We start from the raw sequence: 17,256 nt of genomic DNA on the forward strand, positions 1-17,256 counted from the left end.
ACAACAACAGAACCCGATGATGGTGGCAGCCACACTGACATTCACTGCGCATTTACTGCGCACAAGCACATACACGATCACTCCGTAAATATTTCCCCACTAAGTTCCCGCAGGCCCAACATCAGTTGTGCTGTGAGGGGGACGTGAGCAGTGGATCCATGGTCGAGATCAAGGCTTTGAGAGGACAAAAGGTACTGGACTTTCCCAAGACAACACAGCTCGTCAGTGGCGGGGCCAAGATGGAAAACGGTCTGTCGTACACGCGAATGCTTTTTTTCTTATTAATTAATTTTTGTTACAGATGTTTCTCCTTTTCCCTTCCACTGATTCCTCCCTCCCCCTCCCTCCCTGCCCTGTCCCCAGTTTGCGAATGCTTTAATCATGTTATCAAAGGGTGTGATATGGAGAAGGCAGGGGGGTTTAAGAGGATCTAATATGCTACAGATAATCTTTTTTTTTTAATCCTCACCTGAGGATATTTTTTTCATTTATCTTCAGATAGAGTGGGAGTGGAGGAGAGAGAGAGAGAGAGAAACATCAATGTGAGAGAGACACATAGATTGGCTGCCTCCCGCACAACTCTGACCAGGGCCAGGGACCAAACGGCAACTGAGGTCCATGCCCTTGACCGGAATTGAACCTGTGACTATTTGATCCATGGGCCAATGCTCTAACTGCTGAGCCAAACTGGCCAGGGCTACAGAGAGTCTTTTAAAGGCACCTGGCCCTGGCCACTTTGGCTCAGCAGTTAACGAGTTGGCCCATGGACCAATGAGTTGCAGGTTCAATTCCAGTCAAGGGCATGTACCTCGGTTGCAGTTCAGCCCCAGCCCTGGTCAGGTCATGTGGGAGGCAGCCAGATGATGTGGCTCTATCACATCGATGTTTCTCTCTGCCTCTCTCTCTCTCCCTCCCTCCCACTTTATCTGATGATAAATGGAGAAATATCCTCAGATGAGGAATAGAAAAATAAAATAAATAAAAGCAGCTGTTTCTGCAGGGTTATCACTACCAAGATCTCGTGCAGTGGGTTTCAAACCATGTTCCTTTTAGAGGGCACCCCCAGGTCCCCTTTAGCCAAATTCTGCTTTTATCTGTTTTATTTGTATTTGGTTTACAGAAATGGTCCCAAGGCCTCAAGGCAGTTTTTAAACCATTTTAAATCTGCTCCTTGTCTCCTGGCAGTTGAAAACAAGCCATTTTTAATGCTTCCATGAGCACCTGAACACAGTGTCTGACTTACACAGCTTCCCCAAGTCCTTCCGACAGGACTGTAACCACTGCAGGCAGGAAACACTGGCCCGCCCAGCCCACATTCTCCTTAAGTCGTTCTGCTCAGTTCAAGACTTCGATAAAGAGCTTCTATTAACTAATAATGCCAAAGAATTGAGATGAATAAATTTAGACATTTTAGAACAAATTCTTAACACCTCTCTAAAACAGAAACGCACCCCATCAATCCTGCCAGCCCTTAGCATCGCTTGGGCCTGTGCAGACAAAACACCATAAATGACAGGCACAAAAATAAAAACACTGCAACTGTAAATGTCCCTGTGCAACTTGGAGCCCTTTGCAAAGTAGGTGCAACCACAAGGTGGCCTGTGTTTCTCACGAAGGGTTGCTTGGAGGCGTCCGACAGGCGTGAGCTGTCCAACACCAGGAGAAAGGGTGGTGTGCTCAGTGGCGCCACCTGGTGGAAACAGAAGTTCAGAGAACTCTGCTCTGAGGAAAATGCATTCCCTGGTTACCTGTCCACTCATCCCCCACCCAGCAGGTATTTCCTAATACCTTACTGAGCATCAGACTTGGCTGTACTCAAAATGCAGAGATGAAGAAGATTCTAGAGCTCCGCCATAGTCTAGCATGGGGAACGGCACACGAGCATGTAATCTAGTAAATGAAACAGAGGAGCCGACGAGGGCGCAGAGAGAGCAAGAATAAGCCCGGCAGGGCCGGCAGGGAAGGCTTCGCGGGACACTGCAGCTCGGTGGCGTTATCACCTGAGTCACAGGTATCTGCTAATGAACACGAGGTTCCTGGAGATACGGCTGCAGATGGGCCGACATGGTGTCTGCCCTGAGAGGTGGCCACTGCGTGAGGAGAGGTGACCAGCACTGCCGAGGGCACCAACGTGTGCAAAGGCAGAGAGGTGTGACGAGCGGGCAATGTGAGGAGGACCAGGTGAGTGAGGTGAGCCCCAGAAGGAAGACTTGAAACCAGATTCAGAAGGGCCTTGCACTCTGGGGGCTCAGCCTTCCCCGGGCATCCGGGAACCAAAGGGGGTTTACACGGAGGTAGTCGGAGGGGGCGAGCACACAGGCAGGGACGTCAGTGAGCCCAGAAATGAAATCCTGAGGGGAGAGGTATTGAGAGCCAAGACTGGGTGCGGAGAGAAACAGACTTAGAAGACAGTGTCATTGAGTCAAGCAGGCTTGGAGACCCGGCAGAAGTCGGGAGAGAGGAGATGGGGGAAGGCTACCTCTCGGGTGTCTACTTTGGAAAAATGGGGAGATAGTGAGTCATACTGGCAGTTCCAGAATTTCTACCCTGAAGGGCTTGGGCAGGCAATCTAGCCAGAGAAGAGTTAAATTGGTTTGGGTGTTTTCTATAACTCAGCAAAGCATGAGTTCAGGAAAGAGTAAACAAATGAGAAATGATGAAGCAACATCCACGGGGATCCTGGACAAGGAAGACGAGCTGTGAAATCCATTTCTCTGGGGTTCCTATTCCCTGGTCTCCTGCCTGTGACCCTCTAATCCTCGTCAAAATAAATTAAAAAAAAACAAAAAACTCATCTGCTGAAGTCCTGCTTTTGCCTATTTCTCATGAGGGTAGAGAAACATTACATGTAAATTCACAGAGGTTTTTCTCTAAGAACTGTAGGAGACACACACTCTGAGATTGTACTAGAACAGTCTGGGTTTCCTTATTCAACTCCACAGTAAAGTTGTTTTGTTGCTAACAGTTTGGTTAATAATTTGTGATCTGTGTAAAATAAAGCAGCAAGGAAGGAGGGCCGAGCTGTGGTTCTTCAAATGGTCAATAAATCTACATGCTTTCCTGTGCCTGGGCCACCTGTATAGGGCGTGTCTGACACGGGTCTTCAACCCAGGAGAAGCAGGGACTCACAAGGCAGCGTCTGACACACTCTCCTTCTGCCCCACGCTGTCTCTCCTGCTGAGGCAAGAGGGATTCCCTCTGCAGTGAGGGGCAGACCTGTGCTGGTTCCAAGGGCTTCCCTTTGGGCAGTTCACCCCAAAAGTTAGAGTTAAGGATATGAGCCCATGGAAATCATAACAAAGCTAAGACTGAAGTCAAGTTGTCATAGCCAACTCAGAAGCAGGCATTTGCATGACTAACACCACAACTGAACCTTAACCACCAAATGCACAGTTGAAGTGCACCGACCTCACAGAGCATGAGCCCACATTTTCTCCAAACTTAGCTAGAAGTACATCCTCACTGGATTTATCCGACAGCGACAGACCAAAATGCTATGGAAATTAGTAACAATGAGTGACAATTGGTGGGGTTTAACAAGGACTGTCATCATAGCACTAGAAAGATACATTCCTCCTAATACTTCGAAGAATTTGATTATATGACCAGTAATCCTACAGTCACTTTAGGAAGATTGTACCCAATTCAATGAGGCAACTATCTAGTTTAAGATTAGTGAGTTCTTGGAGATTTTAAGAGATAAGAGGCTATTCTTAATATACATTAAAAATATATGACTTCCTGTGCCCTGGCCAGTTTGGCTCAGTGGTTGAGCATCAGCCTACGGACCAGAGAGTCCCGGGTTTGGTTCCCACTAGGGGCACGTACCACCAAAAAAATATAAAAAATAAAATATATAACTTCCTGGAAGGAGACTTGAATTTTAAAATATAAAGAAAATATAAAAACAAATGGAATAAATTATATATAGGACTCCAAGAACCATCCAAATGCCACGGACGCTGGGAGGAGCTGCTGACCGCCCTGTGGCTCCCATCAGCCCGCTGGGAGACCACACACAGCCATTAAGACCCTCTGTCCTGGAATAAGAACTGTGTGTGTGCAAGTGCAAAGACAACTAACTACTCGAGACATGACCCTCAGCAAGTTACTTAGCTTTCCTAGATTCAGTTTTCTCCTTTGTAAATTGTGATGATAGTAGTAACCACCTCATCATGTGGAATCGCACGAGACTGTGCGTGGAACACGGCTAGGAAACGGGCCTTAACCAGCTCTGTGGACTGACCTAACAGCCCCAGCTGGAGGCCTGACGCCTGGCAGAAAGCAGATGCTTAGCGCAGCTTTGGCTTATTCATTCAGAAAACAGACACGTGCCGAGGGCCAGACGCTGACGTTCTAGGAAGACAGCCACGGACAAGGTCAAGTCCCTCACCTCACCAAGTGGACCTAAATCGGAGATGAACACATGAAGCAAACAGAGACTGTCTCAGGCAGTGGTAAGTGGCATGAGACACAGCAAGGTCAGGAGTGGTGGCACAGCTGGACAGGGTAGAGGGACATTTGAGCAAAGACTTGGATGACAAGGGGTCGGCCGCTCAGGCAGACGAGACGACAAGTGTAAAAGGCCCTAAAGCAAGAAAGCTCGGTGTGTCCCTGTGGAAAATGGATGAATCTCCACAGGATCTGAATCTGTCTTGGAGTGTCATCTACTTCTGATTCCAGTTCTCGGCAAACATGACTGATCTCTGTCATCGGTTCCTTGAGGAGTGAGGATCATCTATATTTATTTGTCACCTGCATGAGTCACCCCATCAGCAGGAGATAATCAGCTGTAAGGACCTTCTGCCTATCCTGCCTACTAAATGATAAAGCCCCAAAGGACTCTGTTCAGAATAAACACCATCTAGTGAAACATCACTGAGTGCCTCCAGCCCACACTACGCTCGCCCTTCCTTGGACCTGCAGAGCACGCCCTAGCCTCCTGCTATCCGGAAGCACAGTCCAGTCTCTGCTTAAGTGTCCTTCATGGTGTAGTCCCACTTCCCCCACGGCCTCTACCTGCCCTGAAGGGTCCAAACTGCCCTTCGCAGCAGTGCGCTTACTCACTGGCCAGAGACCTGTGTGCCGTAGGCCAGAGCGACCAAGGGCCAGTCAAGTACATGTTCTTGTGATGCTTCCCATCGGGGGTCCGAGGCCGGTTCTCACAAGCCTTAATCCTTAAGCCGTGTTTCCCCCTTCACAGAGCTATGTGAACACCCACAGTTACAATCCACAAAGGATGCAAAACAGTGGCTGGAAATGCTCCACGTACTCTATTAAGTCAGGAAGGGCTTTGTAGACGTCTTCATCATTAACGCTTTCTTCTGTCGGGAAGGGCCTACGAGAGAGGAAGAGAAAGACAAGCGTGAACAAGCAACATCTAGGCGGGGCATTTACCTCTCATGAGATGTGTCAGCCTGTCTGCCGCAAGCGTGGTCAGGTCACCATGTCTGGGGCTTCTCCCAAAGCGTGGCTGGGTGTGGGGGCCCGCATGGAGGCTGTGGCACCTGCTACCCCAAGTCATCAACAGCAATCTGCTGGTCACCACCCTCCTCTGAGCAGCTGTGGATGGGCTGGTGTCCTTAGCTGGTCCCCCACCAGCCACATCCCTCCCTGCAGGCTCACCTCATGGTTCCCCCCGCAGCACCCCATTCACAGAACCGGCCTTGCCTTCAAACACGGTTCTGATCTGACTGACCATTAACTGGGTAACAACCTAATAACGAAAACTATTAGAAGACAAAATACCATGTCCTATATATATGATTACTGACTCTGATATACTTTTGTACTTAGACTTCAAGGTGTTTAAGTTGTTGTGTTTTTGTTTTTTGTTTTTTCAATTATTGGATGAATGAGTCAATCGGACCTCAGGGAGAAGAGGGTGTTTTCTCTGCCCCCTGTTCAAAGAAAGTCACTGTAACTGATTCCCTGTTCCTGGCAATGGGCTTCTTGTTTGCTCATGCTTCTATGACATTTTTCATAACACCCACATGATGCTCTGAACTTATGTCCTACAAAACCACAGTAATTATATCACAGGGCCAACGTTTTACTTTCTTTCACATGCTTCCAGCATACGTATTTTCATAAAAGCAAGATCCATCAAAATAACAAATAAGCACCAAATAATTATGAAGTAATTATCTTTAATATGAAAAGCAGATTTTTTACCTTAGTTTATGAATTAACTTAATACTTAAGACATTTGAGGAACCTACATTTTTTTCCAAATAAATTAAAATGTGAGAAATGCCCAAGTTTCAAAATCTTTTAAAAAATAAATTTAGGCTCTTATCCCATTACAAATCCACTGTAGGAAAATTTGAAAATATAGATTAAGATTAAAAAGGAAAAAATTCTTCTGATATATATCCTTTTAGAATCAAACATACATAAATACACAGCATTAGAATCATGCTATATCAAAATCTGCTGTTTATATATGACAACATAATATATATATACTGGCATGGAAAGAAAAGTATGTATTGAAGAGCAAATCACAAGGTGTTGAACCTTTATCCAGCCTGCAGACTACTTTTGTATAAACTTCTATATAAACCATAGCCCATTTCTGCAAAAGGGTCTGCAGGGTGTCCTCCCTGAGGTCACTGTGTTTGTATCCAGGAACTGGGCTACCCAACACTGCTTATCAGTCCTGTACGATATGCTTGAATCCTCTCCTTTAGAACCTGAAATGTGAGCTGTACAGATGAAAATGGAAGCAACAGAGAAAGAGGCTCAGCGCAGAGCCCCTACTGGCTGGAGACAGAAGTACAGCGCTCTGGGGAAATGAGGTAAAACACGAAATCCATTCCATTCCCATGCAGGCTGCTATGTGGCTACAGACATATTTTTCTTTATCTCTAATGTTGTTAATAATATAAATTTCTATAAGATCTAACTTAAGTATGTAGTATTTTAAACAGAAAAGGCCCAACATGACACACACATCTGCATTTCCAAACTTCTTTCTGACTGCATAATACTTCATTCCTTGGAGATGTCATAATTCATTCAACCAACTCACTTCCAAGATTTTCATTTAGTACCAAACCTTCAATACAAATCCTTGTACACATATCAGTTTCTATTTGTCTGATTATTTCTTAAACTCCTAAAAGTTGTGAGTTATTGTTATGGCCTACAGGACATAAATGTATTACAATATCTTTTAAAATATTTTCTTACTTAAGCCATATGTGTTTGTCTTGATGAATCACATGTATAGAAATGTTGGAGAAAGTTTATTAAAAAAATAACTGTATCAATGATAATCACTAATAAAATGAGAACCATGTTTAGCCAATGTGTGTTATTCAACTCTATAAAAGAGTCTGTATTTGTCCAGTAAGTTTCAAACGTGTGTTGGGCACTGGTGTACCAGGCAGTCTGCGTGAACGAGATGCAGCCCTTGTATGCTACAAGCTGTGCAAACAGTAGCTGTCTGATAAGCAGTCATTACATCGAGCAGGGGCCACAGAGAACAAGCTTACCTGACTCCGGTGGCCAACGCTATAGGTGTTCGAGAAAGTCGAGATAATGTTTCTATCACCTGAGGAAAGAAGGGAAGTGTTCAGTGAACATGTATTTCAGGAAAAAAAAACATTTTCCCCAAAAACAGTAGTTATTTAAACAATCTAATATTAACAATGGCAGCAGAAATGTAAATTTGCACATGCCAAAGAGGTGCAGAATGGGAAGAGCTGTGACTGGACAGCATAAACACTTGGGTCATAATTCTGTCCCTTTCTTTAACTTTATCACTCTAAGATGACTAACCCATCTGGTTTGCATTTTCCTTATCATGCGAACGAGGAGCTAGACTGGGTAATCCTAAATCCTGCATCTCTATTTGCAGACTCTCAGAGCTCCTAGAAAGCTGCACTGTCCAAAACAGGAGCCTCTGGCCACACAAGGCCATTAAAATTCACATTAATTAACATTTTTAAAACAAAATCTTACATTCCTCACTTGTACGGACCCCACTTCAAATGCTCAAGAGCCATACAGACATCAAACATTCCCATCATCACAGACAGCTCTGCCAGACAGCCCTGCTGTGCAGCAAAGTGGGGTAGCGTGTGGGCTCTTGGGCCAGACCACATAGGTTCAAATCCTGGCTCGACCACTTATTTGCCACATAACCTGGGACAAACTACTTAACTTCTTATCCGGGCTTCAGTGTTTATACCTGGATATGGCATACAATAATAGATTATTAATAATCATTAGATTATTGTAAGGATTAAGGAGAGAACACATGTAAAATATTTAAATCATAGCTATTCTTGAAAATTACCTAATTCTAATTCTGAGTGTTTTCAGGAAAAGGTGTTTCTTAAATTACCTTTGCTTATCTATCTGTTTCAAGATTCCTTAAAATAATGTACCAGCCATGGTTGCAGCATTGGCAATTTTACCCTCCTCCCACTTTTATATCTTAGAGCATCTCTTTGAAAGACTTAGTGAAGGAACCAAGGAGCTGACATGTATTTTTGTCATGAAGCCTGTTTCTGTGATTTGTCCAAACTCTCAAAACTCACATCTTAAAGAGGCTCTACTATAAGACCTTATTCAGAAGAATGGGGGGGGGGGGGTGCAGGGCTCTATCTCAGAGTGGAGATAATCTTCTGATTCCTCAGTTCAAAGACAGAAACAGAAGTAAGGTGCCCAGTACTTTGCAGATGTCTCGAAAGGGCACGACCTGCACATACACTTGTCTCTCACCTACTCCGTGGGCTGTGGGTGGTGTGGTTAAAACTCCCAGCTCTGTAAGAATGTTGGGGGCACCCAGGATCATCAGTGCTCAGCTAAGCTCACCTTTACTGGGTGCTATAAATGTGGATCCTAACAATGAACTCCCTGCTTCATAGAGTTACTGAGGATTTCTTGGGAAGGGGAGGGGATGAATATTTTTAGTTTGTTAAATTTGTTAAATAAAAATGTTTTCTAGCATGATACTTTTAACATTACAAAAATAAACCAAAATGAAGAAAAGGTCACTGTAAAATGATAAGAAAACTATAATTTCCATCAAATGCTTAACTCAGTAAATGTTAACTTTTGTTATCATATAAAATAAATTAGTACTACATAAAATATAATTTAATTGAAAGCCTTTACACAGTTTCTTCCTGAATAATTTTGTTCAATGCTGGATATAAAAACCAGTCAGACACCTCAAACAAGTGTTGGCGAGGGTGTGGAGAAAAGGGGACTCTAGTACACCGCTGGTGGGAATGCAGACTGGTGCAGCCACTATGGAAAATAATATGGTGCTACCTCTAAAAATTGAACTTCCATTTGACCCAGTGATCCCACTTCTAGGAATATACCCTAAGAAGCCTGAAACACCAATCAGAAAGAATATATGTACCCCTATGTTTGTAGTAGCACTATTTACAATAGCTAAGATCTGGAAACAGCCCAAGTGTCCATCAGTAGACGAATGGATAAAAAAGCAGTGGTACATATACACAATGGAGTACTACGCAGCTATAAGAAAGAAAGATCTCTTATCCTTTGAGACTACATGGAGGGACCTGGAAAGTATCATCCTAAGTGAAACAAGCCAAACAGAGAAAGACAAGTATCATATGATCTCACTTATTTGTGGAATATAATAAACATAACAGTCTGGGGAATGGGGTAGTCCCAGAGACGTGGAAGTGGGGTACAGATTGACAATCCCCAGAAGAGGGGGTGGTGGGGAAGAGATAAACCACAGGACTTATATACATGTGTGCATGAACAATGGACATGGACAACAAAGCTGGGGACAGGTTGGGGAGGGGGGGAGAGGGGGGAATCAGGGGGGGGAGAAACATCTGTAACAAAAATTAATTACTAAAAAAAATAAATAAATAAAATAAAATTGAAGCTCCAAAAAATAAAGTCACAAAAAATCACCTTGATAAAACTTGATATCAATTAATTTCCCATAATAAAGATAAAGCACGTTCAGGGAGTACATAAATGCAGAAGATCCCAAAAGAACAAATAATAAATCTATCAAAATCAACGGATTCAAGATAAAAAATTATCATTTGCTAAAATCCCAAAATTATGCACTATTGAGTGAAAAGCCTGGAATCGGAAGGTTCTGGAATAATCCATAGAATAACATTCAGACTCCTGAATTCACTATATTGTTGGTTTTAGCACGAGCCTCATGCTGAGGTGGCACTATTTAAAAGCTGGGGCGAAATCTCTTTCTGATCCTGTCTGACAATGTCACCCCTCAACCCCAAGGAAAACAGCATTGCTATGTATTTTACTGTTGCTATTATTTACTTGAAAAGAAATGTATTTTATTCCTTGGGGAGATTTTCTACAATAATGATTATACACCTACAAGATAAGAATGTATTTTCTGGCCCGGCCGGTGTGGTTCAGTAGTTGAGCGTCGAGCCATGCACCAAGAGGTGGTCTGGTTCGATTCCCAGTCAGGGCACGTGCCCAGGTTGTGGGCCCCATCCCCCGGGGAGGGGGGTGAAGGAGGTGGCCAATTGATGCTCTCTCTCATTGTTTCTATCTCTCTCTCCTTCCCCTTGCCTCTCTCTCTAAAGGCAATAAAGAAAAAAAATTGTTTTAAAGAATACATTTCCTATTCCTTTTGCTATGGATAACCAGAACTATTCACCACCCCCGTCTGCCTGCTGCGACTCGAGTTTTATTTTTTCCTGTAATTGTCCACCAGAGGGAGCCAGATAATAGTACTATATTACTTTTCTGCTTTGAATGTTTATAAAGTACAAACATTTCTGAAAAATCAACAAGCTGAAACCAAGTCCTGTTATCTCTTTAAAAGGAGTATTTACTGCTTTTTAGTAATATAAAAACAACAAAGATAAAAAGTCAGAGGAGATGGGGATGTAAAGAAAGTATGTAGCATGTCTTAGAGTGAATCTCTCTGAGGACTATCTCCTGGTTTTGTGTCTATCTGATTACACATGGCATCCACCCATTAACTTTAAGTTTAGCCAAAGCAAACAGAGACTGTTTAGTTGAAGTTGTGTTTTTAGAACAGTGTGTGTTTTGTAAAGATGGAGTGACCCCAATTTGGGAGGGACAAGCACACAAACTAGTGCCACACCCACAAGTCTCCTGTGTGGAGACGGATCTGCCACTAGAAACACCCACTCAAGGATACAAATGGAAGAAAATATCTCCAAAGACAGTAAGAAGACTATTTCCCCTGAAATATAATGTCTAAATTGTTGCCTCAAAATAAAATGAAACTGTGGACATTAACTCCGAGGAAAGAGGATAACGAGTCAGAATATTTGCAAGGTGATAGTCCAACAAGCAACTACTAGCCCTGCATCACAGGTCAGCTTTCTTTGCTTACATCTTTGCCTTGTTTGATAAGACGGTGGCATCTGTACAGAAACGGCAAGGACTCTGGCTAACATAACTCAGAGTCACTGTGGGAGGACGGGGGGGGGGGGGGGGGGGGGCAGGGCGGCTGTGTGCTTCAGAAAGGTGGGTTAGACACCAGAATCTATGAAGAAACTTTAAGGAAGACAGCAGGGCAAAAACTGCATTTTTAGAAGATGACTCAGCAAAGTGAAGAACAGACTCAGGTAGGAGGACCTGGGGTACAGACGCGGCACCAGGAGACTCACTAGGGGGTGTTCGCAATCATCCAGGTGAGACACCGGAAGTCTGAGCTGAGACCGCCGCAGTAGAGAGAGGGGAAAGTGCGGGTATGTAGGAATAGTGGCCGATGCCCTGCGGAGGGAAGAAGAGCCCAGGACAACCTGGGTGAGCCGTTAGAGCAGGGAGGTGGCTCCCTGCCGCCCCTGGAATGCCCCTGGGATGCTCCCAAGCAGGAAGCGTGCAGACTCTGTGCCCCTCCGCAGGCTGTCCTGGTACATCCTGGGCTTGCCAGGCCGTCCCTCATCCAGGGCCTTCTCTGACTCTCACCTCCAACCTGGGTCACTTGTGTCCCCATAGGACTCTGGACAGAACTCTGCCCTAGCACCTCTTATTTGCTGTTTAAAATATTTCAAGTGGACTCATGTTTATTTGTCACAATGAAATAACACAGTAATACATACGGTTATTACACACCTACACGCACCTCTCCCACCTTCTGCCTAAAGGGGGCCGGAGCTAAGAATCGTGTGTGACCCTTGAGGAATTTTTTTTCTTTTTCTTTACAATTATTATTTTAGGTAATGTGTTCCTATTCTACAGATTCTACAACATGCTTTTGTCATTTAACAATGTGTCACAGCCCTGCCCAGGTACCTCATTTGGTTAGAATATCATCCTGATGTGCCAAGGTTGTGGGTTCAATCTCTGGTCAGGGCACATACAACAAGCAACCAATGCATGTATAAATAAGTGGCACAGCAAATCGATGTTTCTCTCTCTCTCTCTCTCTCAAAGCAGTAAATTTACTAACAACAAAAACAATGTATCACAGACAGTTGGGTGAACACATACAGATCTGCTTTGTGGATTTTAATGTTGTATAACATTTAATATATATAACACAATGATTCAACCATTCTCCTACCAATGAGTTTTTTCAGTATTCTGATACTAGCACAATTACCTCCTTGTCAAACATCTCAACTGTGCACAGAGATGTTATAGGAAAGATTCTCAACGGGAGGACTAGGTCAAAGGGATGCCCACTGCTCTTCAAAACATGTGCACTAATTGATATGACCCGAAGTACACCTAAGACCATAACAGGGCACTCTAATGACCTGTGTGTCTGTCTGTCTTTCCCATCAGTGGGAAGTACCTTCAGTGCAGGGAACTCAAAAGGCTCCTTTGCTGTCTCTCCCTGTCTCCAAGCTCACAGCCAGGCTCATAACAACCACTTAACACAGGAATATTTGTTGCTCAAACAAATAAACAACTTCTTACTTTGCACAGTGTTGTGAGGATTAGAAACTGTCATGCAAAGATATGTAAAGGGCTTAGTCCAGCACCAGTGGGGAATGGACAAATAATTGAAGAAAAATTAAATAAATATGAGAAAGAGTTGCCTATCTAGAGATCACATACATAGTGGCAAGACCCTCTCCCCATCACATTTTTTCACCCTACTGATGATTTTTATTTAGTGTGAGCTCTTTGTTTTATTTTTGCCATCCCCATTAGTTTGAAAACCATGAAAAGAAGTTTTCAAAAATAGCAACGCGATCGAAGCTCTTCATTCAACAGTGCTCTTCACCGGACCTGCAGGCGCACCGCACCCCTGCTTGGCCAGCACGTCGGTGCTGTGGATGTCATGTGTTACTAAAACAAGTCGTCATGCAGAAGCAGGATGTTACAACTACTTCTAAGGAAATAGGGCCAAGGAAGCCAGGCCCAGAGGGAACCACTGGAGGGAACCATGGGAACCAGCACACAGGTCTGCCAAAACGTGCTAATTGACTATGGACTTGTCTCCTCAAGTCCTCTGTCCTGAAGGTTTACCTCTTACCCCTCCCCTGACCCAGTGGGAAGGTTCTTGACTGGGGGCTGGACGGGGTAGGAGTTTCTGGGGACGTGAGCCATACAGGGATCTGGGCTCTCTTCCCAGGAACTCAGGGGGCCTCAGGGGGCTGCAGGCTTGAGCCCCAAGTTCAAGACAAGCTTAGCAGTTCAGGAAGGGCCCACAGCATGCAGTTAGCACCCAGCACTGCCGCTGGGGCAGGGACACTGCATCCCCGTCCCTACAGGCTCAGAGCAGGTGCCCGTGGGGTCATGGAGGACAAGCCCAGGCCTCAGAGGAGTAAGTGGGAATATGGGTCTGGGATCCGAGCTGAGTAACTGAGACAGAGGGACAGGCCAGCAGACTAGGTCAGGTGCAATCCAGAGGCGGCCCAGAGACTGGGATCACTTCTCTGACAGAGGCCTCATCTCAACCTCGCCAGAGGGCGAGCGTCAGACTGACAATCATTTCACCTCAACTCTCCCATGAAATCAACAGAACTCATTACCTTCGTTTCCCTTGCCTCTCTAATTGCACAGTCAGTCACCCCGTTGGGGCACACTGTGGCCCCGCGTCAGTCACCCCGTTGGGGCGCGCTGTGGCTGTGTCCTTTCTGGACACACATTTCAGATCTTTCGGAAAACACCTGGTGGCTGCTCTGAACACTGCGGGACGCAGTTGACAAGGCCCCGCGCACCCTGCACAGGCAAAGCCAGGCAGCACAGCCGGACGGCGGAATGGGGCTGCCATCTCAGGAGGATAGGGACGCGGGACATGAATTTCCACCGTTCCAAAGCAGACTATCCAACGTCGGTGAAAAGATCCCAATCCCAGTCTGCGTGGGCCTTGGTGAGATCAAGATGCAAGAACTGCCCTATCCCACTGCTCGTGAGGCTTCTAAAGTAAAGCCCTACAGAGAGTGTAGCCTCCCTTCTGCTGCATTATGACGGGGCTGCCTAGGGGTGCAGGCTGCACTCAGGGATTCTGGGTTCAAGCCCCAGCTCCACCTCTCGCTCATGGGGTGACTGTGGGAGTCAGGAAGATGCTCTGTGCTTGGTTTTCCCCATCTGTAAAATTAAGATAAAATCACCATCTATCTATCACACAAGTTTACTGTGACGATAAAGTAAGGCGAGACAGACAGACAGACAGATCTATCTAGTAAACGCACAGAAGGACGTCCCATACTTTTACTATTTGCTAATGCCATCATTGTCACTCATCACCAGTAAAGGAACAAAATTGAGGTTATATACTTCCTACTCTCAAAACCCCACCCTCCACCGGGAAAGACCACAAGGGAAGTAGGCAGAGGCCCAGCCCTACCTGGTCGGGCAAAGTATAGCCACAGCCCGGAGGAGGCCAACTGCCCTCAGCCTGAGAGAAGGAGCAGGGAGGCATAGAGAGCTTCTCGGAAGTGGTGACCTCGGCTGCGTCCTGCAGCGGGACTTTCCTGGACCCCTGCTGCTCGGCAGGTCTGCCTGCAGAGGCCCGATGGGGAGAACTGTCAGCTCCGGCCCAGCCCAGCTCACCCCGGGCCCCCAGCGCCCTGGGAGCAGCCTCCACGCGGTCGCTGGCACCCACGGTCGGGCAGCTCTGGGGTGGCCGGTTCCTGAAGAATATCCTTCTGGTTTGGTTTACAGCGGACATTTTTCAAGCTATAAGAGATGAGGTCACTAAGTAATTTTTTTTCTAAACCAAACGGACGTGCCCTTGTCTCAGGGGCATCTCCACAGCAGGGTGTCTCAGTGTGTCTTCCCCGCTGCCCACTGGCTCCTCCTGCTCCCCCGTCCTCCCCCTCGCCGTGCTGGACACCAGGGAACCTCTCCAGACCTGTCCTTTCCATCACACCCAGGTCTAAATCCTGCCGACTCAGCCTTGAGATCCGTCCCAGACCCCGCTCCTTTCTCCCTGCGCCTCTGCCTTCGCCCCGACCCCGTTTCCTGCCTCAGCTGCTGGACCGGCTTCAATCTCAAGCCCTTCATGCCCACCTTCTACCACAGAGGCTGCACGACCTTCCACAACTGTCGACCTGCCCACACCCCATCGCCACAACCCACACCTTAAAAGTCTTAGACCTTACCCCTCATGTGGAGGTCAGATTATTTCTGAGCACACGAAAACCTCCTCCATCGATCTGACCCCCACCCTCCAGCCTGCTCAGCCACTGTCCGCACTTCCCAGTGCACCCTACCCAGCCCCATGGCCTGCTGGCTCCAGGCAGATTCCAGAACTGCATACAGCAATTCTAACAGGATGAAATTCAGCACCACAGTTCACACGGGGCTTCCAAATGCACTTTCATACCAAAGGGCGGGCAGAAGAAAACAAACGGGCACCAGTCATGCTATGTCCCTCACACCAGGTCAAGGGGCTGACTAACTTCTCACAGGCTGCGTTAACCGTCCCCTGGGTCCGAGCACTAAAGCAGATGAAACCTGGAGGTCACCAGTGCAGTTAGTTGTCTGGGAGTCTAAGAAATTCTTTAGTGAGAAGTCAGAATGATTTCAAATACTCCTGCGTCCCCTAAATTTACACTGTCTCTTGTAGTGTGTTCATCTTTGTAGACAAATGATCAAGAATCCAATCATCTGTACACAACTGAAAAAGAAATGCTTTAGTTTTGGAAATGTAATCATAGTTACAAATCATTCCTCACCTTTACACAATCTACAAAGAATACATGACCCTGGCCAGTTTGGCTCAGGGTTAGAGCGTCGGCCCGCGGACCGGAGAGACCTGGATTCGGTTCCTGCTAAGGGCACGTACCTCAGTTGCAGTTTGTCCCTGGTCCCGGTTTGGGTCGTGTGGGTGGCAGCAGGTCAATGTGTCTCTCTCACATTGATGTTTCTCTCTCTCTTTCTCCCTCTCTCCCTCCTGCTCTGAGGATAAATGCAAAAATGTCCTTGGGTGAGGATAAAAATATTTTTTAAAAAGAATACATGACAATTTTCTCTTTTTTTATTATCTTATTTATGTTTTATTATTTTGTTATCTTATTTTTCCTTTTTATTGAATTTATTGGGGTGACACTGGTTAACAAAATTATGCAGGTTTCAGGTGCACAATTCCAAAACACATCATCTGTACACAGTATTGTGTGTTATCACCCCACGCCAAGTCTCCGTCCATCACCATTTATCCCCTGTAAGGAATACATGGCAATTTTAACACATTCAACACCAAAAATGGGAATGTGACTGTGGAACCTGTAGGTAAATATGATGCTCACCGGACCAGGATGGTGAGCAGATCAGTCATTACCTGGGAAACCACTGAGGCCTTCACACAACTCACCTTCAAAGGACACATCCTAGGAGTCAGCATCGGGCCAGAGGAGCAGTTGTTTATATGATCTGAGATAGACTGGGGGAAATCTATGGGGCTTCAGGGACTTGGAAAATATAATGAATGTTCCAAGTTGCCCACAAATCATGCAGGTGGATCAAAGCCAACACATCCCCAAACCCAGTTCACTTTCAAAGTCACACGACTCTCTAGCCAAAAGACCTCCAATTCCTAAACGTTGCCCAGATGGCTCTTACTCCTTTACAGGATGAGATCACAGACTTCAAGAACAAAAGGTGACATAGGAATGACAGGACCCGCAGTCCAGAATGTGTCCCTTGTTGCCAACCTGGAGATGCCCATCTTATGTCCCAGCCCCAGGATGACTCGCAGAGAATAATGAAGTGTCTGCAAGGCAGTCTCATATTTCCAGTCCCTAACAGAAATTACACTTTTGCCCACAGGACTTGGAGAATAAAATGACAGCCCTCTTTGTTCTGGCCAGTTTGGGAACTGGTCATTTT

The 17,256-nt window shown here is 45.8% G+C and overlaps 1 protein-coding gene across 4 annotated transcripts in view; it reads right to left on the reverse strand.

Annotated features, from left to right (window-relative positions):
• VAV3 (vav guanine nucleotide exchange factor 3) overlaps positions 1-17,256 on the reverse strand; it is a 290,405-nt gene that overhangs the window by 153,775 nt on the left and 119,374 nt on the right. For all 4 annotated transcript variants that reach the window (XM_036273378.1, XM_036273380.1, XM_036273381.1 and 1 more), the window contains exons 3-4: positions 7,500-7,558; positions 5,273-5,338 (exon numbers count right to left, since the gene is read on the reverse strand). In XM_036273378.1, the coding sequence (XP_036129271.1) occupies positions 5,273-5,338; positions 7,500-7,558 (125 nt within the window). The remainder of the gene's footprint in view (positions 1-5,272; positions 5,339-7,499; positions 7,559-17,256) is intronic.

This window comes from Molossus molossus, unplaced genomic scaffold (assembly GCF_014108415.1).
Source record: "Molossus molossus isolate mMolMol1 unplaced genomic scaffold, mMolMol1.p scaffold_m16_p_20, whole genome shotgun sequence".
In the NCBI taxonomy this organism is placed as follows: Eukaryota; Metazoa; Chordata; class Mammalia; order Chiroptera; family Molossidae; genus Molossus; species Molossus molossus.